Consider the following 10,253-nt stretch of genomic DNA (forward strand, 5'->3'; position numbering starts at 1 on the left):
GCAGGGTAACCCCCTCGGGGCATCCTTCCCCCCCCTTCCCCCTCCCCCAGCACATCTCAGATTTGTTTACTCCTTTGTCGCGCCTTCTGTTTGTTTGCTTTGCGGTAGTATTTCTGTTGCATTCATCAGTGTGGCACGCAGGCCCAAAAATAAGTAGTTGTGGTTGACTTTCTCCATGCTTTAACCACAGGAGGGAATTTCCATAATGTAGGCCCGTGAATGCGAGCGCACTTTCTCATTTTGAATAAACAAATAGCCCTAAGTCGTAAGTCAAAGTTTGATTTTAATGCTCCGTGATGTCATTTTCTTACTCCATGCCATCCAAGTCATCCGAGTTTTTCCTCAACGTTTTATGTTTTTCTTCTGACTCGTGTGATGTGTTGTGTAGCAGTAGGACAAGCGGGGCAGGCTCACTCACGTCCCCCCCCCCCTCCCTCTCTGTGTTTTGTGTCTCTCTGCAGGCAAGCGGCCGCACCAGTGCCAGATCTGCAAGAAAGCCTTCAAACACAAACACCATCTCATCGAGCACTCGCGGCTGCACTCGGGGGAGAAGCCCTACCAGTGCGACAAGTGCGGGAAGCGCTTCTCGCACTCGGGCTCCTACTCGCAGCACATGAACCACCGCTACTCCTACTGCAAGCGGGAGGCGGAGGAGCGGGAGGCGGCGGAGCGGGAGGCCCGCGAGAAGGGCCACCTGGAGCCCACGGAGCTGCTGATGAGCCGGGCGTACTTGCAGGGCATGACGCCTCAGGGCTACCCGGAGATGGCGGAGCGCGAGGCCATCCTGAGGCACGACGGCGTGAACGGAGGGATGCGAGAGGGACGGAAGGAAGTGGACGGAGCGTACGCGAAGATGGGACGGAGGGACGAGGAGTTCGAGGAAGAGTTTGAGGAGGAGAGCAAGAGCATGGACACGGACGCGGACACGTTGCGGGACGAGGAGGAGAACGGAGAGCACTCGATGGACGATAGCTCGCTGGACGGCAAAACGGAAACCAAATCGGATCACGAGGACGGGATGGAGGACGGCATGTGAAGCGGCGAAGGGCGTTTTTTTTAAAAAGCTTCCCATCTTAAGAGTTTTTAAGTTTCTCTCTTTGGGTTTCAGTATTCTTACCTGCTCGGCTTTAAAACCAAACGCCGTGTTTTAAGCCGTAGACGTGCACGTGCCTGAAGCTTCAGGGAAGCTTTCTTTGACAAACTCCTCGAGGGAGGGAGGGGGGGGGGCTGAAGATGTCTGCCGAACAATACATGGACTCAAAAGTCAATCCGAAGGAGGGCGTTGATGGGAAGGGAGGCATGGGTTTGTGAAATAAGCTGCATTATGCAAACCGAACAATGGACAAACGAATACATTTAAAAAAAATGTACAGTACTAAGGCCTAAAAATATGTGTGGTGCTAACCTCCTCAAATAACCCCCCACCCCCCCATCCCCGTGTTCCATAGTATTTATAGCACAACTAGTGACTTGTACAAATTGCACTCCGCTTCTATAATCATGAACAAAAATAATAAAAAGTATTGCCTATGTATATATTTATACAGTGTTGGAAAAAGAGCAGTAGTGTCTGCACTACAGTCCTTCGATATTACCTTTGTTATCACCTACCTTCCTACCTACCTTCCTACCTACCTACCTACCTTCCTACCTACCTACGGTGTTGTCTTTAGTTTTTGCCATGTTGCCGGGGCCACAAACATCTCCAGCCACACGATTTCAGGCCTCCGAATCAAACGTCAAAATGAAGGAATTTAAACAAAAAGACTGGATGAAGGAGCTTTTTTTTTTTTTTTAAGAGGATGAAGTTCTAAAGAGAGACCTTCGTTTTAAGGGAAAATACAGTTTATGGACAGATGGTATTTCGGGGGTGGGGGGAGGGGGATGAAGGACGAAGCCTTTGTAAGGTGTTTTTGATAAGAAAAAAGAAGCCTTATATGCAAACCTTTTAACCTGTGTGTTTTTCTGCAAGTGCCACCCTCGTATTGTGTAAAAGGAAAGGTTAATTTTAGTTTCACCAGCTTTCAGTATTATGAAATGGTTCACCGTTGTTCTTTGAAGCATCCGTGTCAGTATTAATAAGACGTGTAGGCAGCAGTTCCTTAGTTTACATTATGTTGTGCAATGTTTTCTCAGTTTCTTTGAACTTTTGTCAGTATTACACCAAACTTTTTTTTTATTTTTTTTTGAAAACAACAAATTGCATTTCATTTTATTTGTAGGTTGAAAAAAAAAAAAAACATTATTTATGTGGCCCATTTTATATTTCCTAATTTTATTTATTTCCTACTGTTGTGTACAGTACTATAGTTCTTCAATATATAGATATATTTTAGTAAAAAGGAACATGGTGTCGATCATAGGGGCAAATTTTACGTAAAGAGAGCATTTATTGTGTTTTGAAACATTGTGAAATGCGAAAGTTTAATCTTATTTTATTTTAATTTTTCCTTTTATTTTCCAGCTTGTGGGAAATTCCAAAATTTGGGAACTTTTATACAATTGTGAAAACACTGTATTTTCGACTGAAAAAAAAATTCCACTTTCTTCATCTTTGTTTTCTTTTTTTAAGCTGAAAAAAAAAAATGAAGAGGGACTGTTAAATACTATGTATGATATCATGACTGAAGAAGAATCTTTCCTGAAAATGTCTTTGTAAAAGTATTATTGAATTCTTAATTTGTAATTTCTCTTGAAAATGAACCCTGCTCGAATAAAAAGTAGCCAAATTACAGAGTACCAAACCGTCAGCGCTTCCTGTTTCTTCACCGAGAGCAGCGCCGGCCTCCGTTCACTTTAAATTCTCTCCCAAAAACTGGAAATCTTTCTCTTCTCATATCCACTTTACACAGAAACCACTTTGGAACAAGTTGGTGCTTTCTCATTATTATGTTAATGACATACACTTTCATATTCCGGTTTCAAATGGATCAAAGTGAAATTGACCCCGGCCCTGCTGCTTATTAAGGAAGAAAACCAGATGTATATTCCACATCTTTTCACCTGTATTTGTATTTGTCAGCAGTGGGCTGTAACTAAGTTCATGTACTCCAGTACTGTACTTATTTTTGACAGGACAGATGAAGACATGAAAGGGGGGAGAGGGGGGAATGACATGCAGCAAAGGGCTGCAGGTCGGAGTCGAACCTGCGGCCGCTGCGTCGAGGAGTAACCATAAATACTGACTACTGTCCTCAGATGGGGGGCCACCAAATTATTGTACATATGCAAACACTATACATCAGCCTGAATCCAACATATTTGTAAAGATAAATATTTTTTTAATTTTACACATTGATGAAAGGCTTACTGGCCTATAGGTAGTGTGTATATATATATATATAATTATTATTAGGAAGCCATCCAGATACAGTTAATCCTAAAGATTCACTGTGCCACATTTCAACATTAAAACATGATGTATAAATATATGAATATGTTAACACTTATTATTTGAATAGCTTAGCATTGTATGCACGATAAATAGGTATGTGTAAAGGCTCTAGGCCGTCCTACACGTTATTGTAGGCCCAGTTAAATTTGCAACTTCATTTTATACAATCTCAAGGTCTGAGAGTATTTTCACATGACTTCTTAAATTTACCTTTTTAAGGTATTTGCATATAACCGATCCCTGTGTGTTTGATATCACAATGTTCAGAACAAACTCAACTATCTGTGTAGCGACGCCCAGATTTGTTCCAGAAGGTGTAAAGAGAAAATTTGGCACTAAAGCTGAAACGTTGACGTCCGCTTTTTGAAATTCCTCAAATCTCTTTTGAAAACAAACCTAAAATTATGACATGTTGTACGAATTGTTTCGGTGCTTGAATTGAGTTTACCAAAGTCTTTAGGTTATATATGATTAAAGATAGTAAATAAATGTCTGAAATGAAATGTTGTGACATCGCTTTTTGAGTAGGAGTGTTGTCAGACACGGTGTGGTGGAGCGTCTTTCCTCCTCAGACGGTTAAGGGGTCCTCGGCCTAAAAAACAAACAAACGCTGAAGACCCCTTGGACTAAATGAATAATCAACTACCAGAATAATGCCAATCTAACCGATTGATGACAATAACTGCTAGCTGCAGCCCTGAAATGATCAGCAGTTCACTGAGCGAGACAGGATCGAGTTGTCGCTTTGCTTCTGCTTTCTTCGTGGGGCCTGACAGGTGGACTCCAGCAGCGCTGAAGGAGACGCTCGACTCCATTAGCCACTCTCAAAGATTCAAAGCAACATCAAAAGGGCCGAGATGAAAGCGCCAAAAGGTTGAGGGATGCCAAACATCAGAATACGCTTTGCATATTCCGATTCTCCTATCGATCGGCGTGCCATCGGATCATTCGCCGACCGTCTCACAGATAAAAGAGCGGAGTCTTAAATGATTAGCTGATGAATTTGATAATGTGCTGTGAACCCCGCCTGAACAATTACACATGCGGAGAAAAAAAAAAAAAATGTGCCTGCGTGTTCGAGGGGAGCGAGAGCGAATCCTCTGGAGGGAATCGCTATCATTAAGAGAGAAACTTCAATTTTCCTCTGCCTTTTTTTTATTTCTTTCCATTTCGCATTTATTAGACTCACACACGAGCTTTGGATTCACCGGTCTCCGGCTTTTGCAAACAACTAACAGAAAAGGTCAAAGGTCGAGACAAATGTGATGAAACATTCCTGCAACCGTAGAGTAGGTAGAGGCAGAGGAAAGCAAAGAGGACTCAGCTCCAGGATAGGACACCGAATAACGCCACTGCCATCCCTCGGTGTTGTCTGTTTGGATTCCAGTTGTCACTCTTTGAATATTGGCTGATACTGATGCTGATCCAATCCACGGATCAATACTGTCTGAGGCTATTAGCCCGGGCTCAAAGGAGGACGGCTTTTAATTGCATCGGGGCCGCATGATGGTGCCCTCAATCGATTTTTTGTGTACGTAATCATTTTGTTTTTCCCATAAATATGTTTTAATTGACGCATCATGCGCTTCATGCTTAATTTTCAAATGCAAAAAAACATGAGCGTTGCATCAGACAGTGCCGATACTGAAAACTGATTCTAGTGTCCTTCTAGTCCTCTGAATAATCTGTGTCTGCAGTTAGGGATTTTTCAGTCCTGTTACGAAAGCAGTGCAATGTAGATGTTAGAAAACCCATCAGAAATGTAATCAGGATGGTCTTCGCGCAAGGCAAAACATCCAGTTTTCCATGTTTTACATTCTGCAAACAGATCTTTCAAACGCTTAAACCTGATCAGACCTCTTTAAAATTGTTCAAATGTTGGAAAATGCAGACCTGTCTTGTCTCCCTTCTCAGTGCAGAGATTGTGATGTCTGCTCTGATGTAAAAACGGCGTTGGGAGTGCTGCCCGCCCGGCTCATAGAACATTTAAAAGGGAGGAAAAACAACAACACAAGCGTGTAGTAGTTATTCATACGAGTGTCATGCAGCCATATGCCTGGGCCAGATTGGTGGTGTATTTTGGACAGCTGAGCGCTAATGATTCACTGCTGGGCCCTGCATAGACCAAAGCTAAGTGTACATTTTGCCTCAGGCAACTCTGCTGCCTCCACAGATACACTAAGTACTAAAACACTTCTCTGTCTCGTCTTCTTCAAAACGTCCTCCTCTACCTGCATTTCTCATCTTTCTAGGGACGAAAAAAAAGACCATTTGTCACGTTGTGCGGTATGTTGCTAAAGACGCAGTGGCTCTCGGTTGTCAAGTCGACTTTATTTACACAACGCTTTAAAAACCAGCACGTAAATGTGCTTTAAGAAACACGAGGGTTACAATATGGAAAAAGGGAGGCAGCGCATGGAACATCGGCAGCGAAATGAAGACGTAAGGGGGAGAGCACGCTTTAATGCACAAAATAAGAGCGATAGAGCATGACAGAACACGTCGGAGGCCAGTGAATGAAATTAGGTCTGAGGTTTGGTTGCAACTGAGGATTTGAAGTGTATATTTTCCATTTTGAAGTCAGTTGCAGCTGCATTGCAGAACAGATCAGTCTGTGAAACGGAACAAAAAAGTGACTCAGTGGTAGTTTTTACCACCGATGAAGAGGAGGAAGCTGCTCTCGGACGAATCAGGTAAACACTGGGCGCTGCAGGGCAGGTGGAACCTACCAACCCATTCTCACTCCCATCGCGTCAGAATTTGATGCTTGGTCAGGTGCATTTGTTATGGACGCAAAAAGTCCATGGTCGGGACGCTTGGCGTCACTTTTTGACGCTCTGGGTCAGGACGTACGTTTAGCTGACATGCGGCATAAAATCGGGACAGTTAGGTTTAGGGAAAGATGGTGGGTGGGGTTACAAAATGTACGTTTCAGCGACACGCGGGACACAAACCCCGGTCTCCTGGGTGAAAGTCCTGAGTTGTTTGACCCATACTACTCTCTACTGTTGTCTCTCTACATACTACTCTCTACTGTTGTCTCTCTACATACTACTCTCTACTGTTGTCTCTCTACATACTACTCTCTACTGTTGTCTCTCTACATACTACTCTCTACTGTTGTCTCTCTACATACTACTCTCTACTGTTGTCTCTCTACATACTACTCTCTACTGTTGTCTCTCTACATACTACTACTCTTGTCTCTCTACATACTACTCTCTACTGTTGTCTCTCTACATACTACTCTCTACTGTTGTCTCTACATACTACTCTCTACTGTTGTCTCTCTACATACTACTCTTGTCTCTACATACTACTCTCTACTGTTGTCTCTCTACATACTACTCTCTACTGTTGTCTCTACATACTACTCTCTACTGTTGTCTCTCTACATACTACTCTCTACTGTTGTCTCTCTACATACTACTCTCTACTGTTGTCTCTCTACATACTACTCTCTACTGTTGTCTCTCTACATACTACTCTCTCCTGTTGTCTCTCTTCATACTACTCTCTACTGTTGTCTCTCTACATACTACTCTTGTCTCTACATACTACTCTCTACTGTTGTCTCTCTACATACTACTCTCTACTGTTGTCTCTTCATACTACTCTCTACTGATATCTCTCTTAATACCAAGTCATGTTACAGCGTCGCGGAGCTGCTGCTCGGAGTGAGGACAGGTTGAGCCTTCCAGGTGTCTCTCACAGGCTAAACCCCCAAACTCTCAAAGAGCGTTTCCTGTTCTCGTCCCTTCTCAATCGCAAATTGGACAGGTCGTCACCTCACAGGATTTCTGGGAATTGAAGTTCCAGCAGTTAATCATTCATTGCAAGACCTTCCTCCACAGCGCCGCGGAGGAAGGTCTGGCTAATCCACACAGCATTCTGCTCTGGTATATTGGCCTTTCTTTAAACCAATCACAGTCGTCCTGGGTGGTGTTAAGCGCCGGACGGCGCCACGGTGCCTCTGGGACCAATAATCAGTCTGGAGGAGACCCAGGGCATCTTTATCAGAATACAGCAGAGAAAATCTGCTTGGAAATAATGGGACATATTGGATAGGATAGAACAATACAATGCTATTCTGTTAAATAAAACATCACATTCATTATTCATTTCACTTGTTTTATTTTCAACAAATTGTGTATCCAAAACATTTTTTCTATCAGGCTTTTAAGGCAAAAATTTGGATAGTCATCATGGAAACAATCATTGGTCATGTGACATGGGGAGATTTTTATTCACAGAACCATATGAAAATAAAGTGCAACACACTCACAAACTTGCCTCAAACTTCAACAGAGAAAACCTTGCTGTATTCAGATAATAGGAAACAGAACAGAAATAATACACATATTTCTTACAGCAACAAGTGCTCTACAGCGAGTTTAATATGTTTCTACTTCTAAACTGGCCTCAAAATTTCAACAAAGTACACAGTTGCCATACAAAGTGTGTTTCAAGTTTGGAAGGGGGCAATCATATTTAAGGGGGGAGCGGGTGCCGGCATTACAAGTCGATATTGGACCCATATATTGTTAGCGTGAATGTTCTTTTATTATCCATGATGCCATTGGAGGAGGGTTTGGATGATGAGGGGAAAAGTAGAGGAGACTCTCACACTTTTGACCTCATTAAATTATTTACATATCCCCATATGCCACCCGGGCCATTTCGCAGGGCACATGAAGGACGGGCCTGGGCAAAGACGAGAGAGAGAGAGAGAGAGAGAGAGAGAGAGAGAGAGAGAGAGAGAGAGAGAGAGAGAGAGAGAGCACTCCTCGGACTTGGCACTTGGCGAGAGAAAGTTCAATGACATGCAGGCAGGGAAAGGCGCAAGTGACCAGCAGGGATTAGCCAATCAGAGCGTCAGAAGAGCAGCCAGCTGTTCATTCTGGCCGGAGCGAAAAGAACCCTGGAGCAGGTGGTGCAGCCCGGTGCCAGCGGTGCTACAGAGGAGGGGGGAAAAGAAAAAGAAAAAGGAGAGGAAGAAGAAGATGACGATAAAAGACACTCATCCTCGCCCTAATGTCGGGACGTTACTGCATTACTTTTGGACTCTGTCTCCTCTTTTTTTTTTTTTTCCCTCTGCCTGGCACTTATGGCTTTGCCTAGCATCATTATGTATAAATATTCCAGGGACACAAGGATGTCTCTGTTTGCTCTAAGATGAGCCGTCTCTCTTGAAAGGAGAATCTCAGTCTTTATTTTTGTGCCATTTCACTGGAGCAGATTCAAAAGGCTTCCCAAAAGCACAAACAAAAAAAGCAATGAGCCAAAGGTAGGACAGGTGAAAGGAATGATATATCATATCATATAAAGAAGGTCAACAATGAAGTAAAAACTAATTATTAAAATGTAATTGAAATGAGTGAGTTTTAAAGCAGTATTATTTTCTGATGAAATGATATGTTTCTCAGAGTGCCAGTGGGGCTCTCTGGGTGAAGGGTTGAAGAAAAGAAAAGAAGTTTATTAAACCCTGGCACCGTTGGCATTAGCATCTTGTTTTTTATTTATCACCGCTTGAGTTTTTATGATGTTTAATAAAGTCGGCCAAAACCTGTTTGTTAAATAAATTGCCCTTCCAGTCAAAATTTTTAAAAAAAAAAGTCTGTATTTTATAATTTGTGGGGAACCTATGGTAATATTTGATTAGTCATTGGTGGATTAGAACCCTGACCACTCGCCTCGGTTACTACATTGTTTCTTTGGTTTTTCCCCCAAGTGACCGTACACAGAAAACGTTCAAATATACTGTACACTGTGACCTATTACATGTGTAGGTTTTGCAGAGTGAAGCAATTAAAATGAGTTTTAAAAGCACTATTATGTGGCCGGGTTGGCTCAGTGGGTAGAGCAGGAGCACATATAATTAGAGGTTTATGCCTCGATGTGGGGGTTCCGAGTATGAATCCGACCTGTGACGATTTCCTGCATGCCTTCTCTCTCTCCCCTTTCTCACCTAGCTGTGCTGTCAATTAAAGGCAGAAAAGCCTCCCAAAAAATATGTTTAAAAGCACTATTATTTTATGAAATGTTTCTGTAGTGATTTTCCTACGTTTCCCCGAGTGCCCAGAAGAGAATGGGGCTCTCTAGGTGTAGGGGGAGAAGGAAGGAAAAATCTATAAAGAAGTGTATTTTCCCAAGTGAACCGTACACAGAAACCGTTCCAAATATACATTGTGACTTATTATTTGTATATGAGAGTGGCATGTGAACCAGAGGTGACAGTGTGAGTCTGAGAGTGCCATCGCCGCCTCTTCCAGTGAATGCAGCAGCTGCGGAGCGTCACAAAGACAACAATACTCTCGCCGTCCGAGGGGGGTGTTTGGTGCACCGTGGTGATGTTGGACAGCTCTGCAAAGACCCATGCGTGGAATTTTATTAATTTGCATTTATGGTTTTATGCTCTCGCTCCCACTGAAACACCAGGTTTGGCACAGCCGTGTCATGGTATGGCATGGCGATGGTAAAAAAAAAAAAAAAAAAAAGCCACGCTCCTGCAGAGATCTGGGAGGGGGAAATAAATAGAGCCACACTGTAAAAAGTGCTAAGTTGTATAAACTTAAAATAATGAGTGAACTAGTTGCATGAACTGTTTTGAGTTTTAACAACTCTTTCTGGATTGTGCGGCCAATGTTACGATCATAGTTGAGGGTACAGAAATAATTTGTCCCTCCAACTAATTCCCAAGTTTCTATAACAACTAATATCAACAACTTGCAATTATAATAGTCAGAACAAGGCAATGTTTCAATTCCCTTCGGACAAAAATATTTGTTTTTGTTGGCGTAACATGAAATAACATGTATAGCTTGCCTTGGTTTAATAGTAATCTCTGGGAACTAATGAA

At 42.7% G+C, this 10,253-nt stretch overlaps 1 protein-coding gene across 6 annotated transcripts in view; it reads left to right on the plus strand.

Moving 5' to 3' along the window:
* The window catches only part of zeb2b (zinc finger E-box binding homeobox 2b), a 145,143-nt gene extending 144,091 nt beyond the window's left edge, over positions 1-1,052 (plus strand). For all 6 annotated transcript variants that reach the window (XM_028571823.1, XM_028571825.1, XM_028571824.1 and 3 more), the window contains one exon: positions 462-1,052. In XM_028571823.1, the coding sequence (XP_028427624.1) occupies positions 462-1,036 (575 nt within the window). In that variant the 3' untranslated portion in view covers positions 1,037-1,052. The remainder of the gene's footprint in view (positions 1-461) is intronic.
* Positions 1,053-10,253: the final 9,201 nt, after the last annotated feature.

Source organism: Perca flavescens, chromosome 24 (assembly GCF_004354835.1).
Source record: "Perca flavescens isolate YP-PL-M2 chromosome 24, PFLA_1.0, whole genome shotgun sequence".
In the NCBI taxonomy this organism is placed as follows: domain Eukaryota; kingdom Metazoa; phylum Chordata; class Actinopteri; order Perciformes; family Percidae; genus Perca; species Perca flavescens.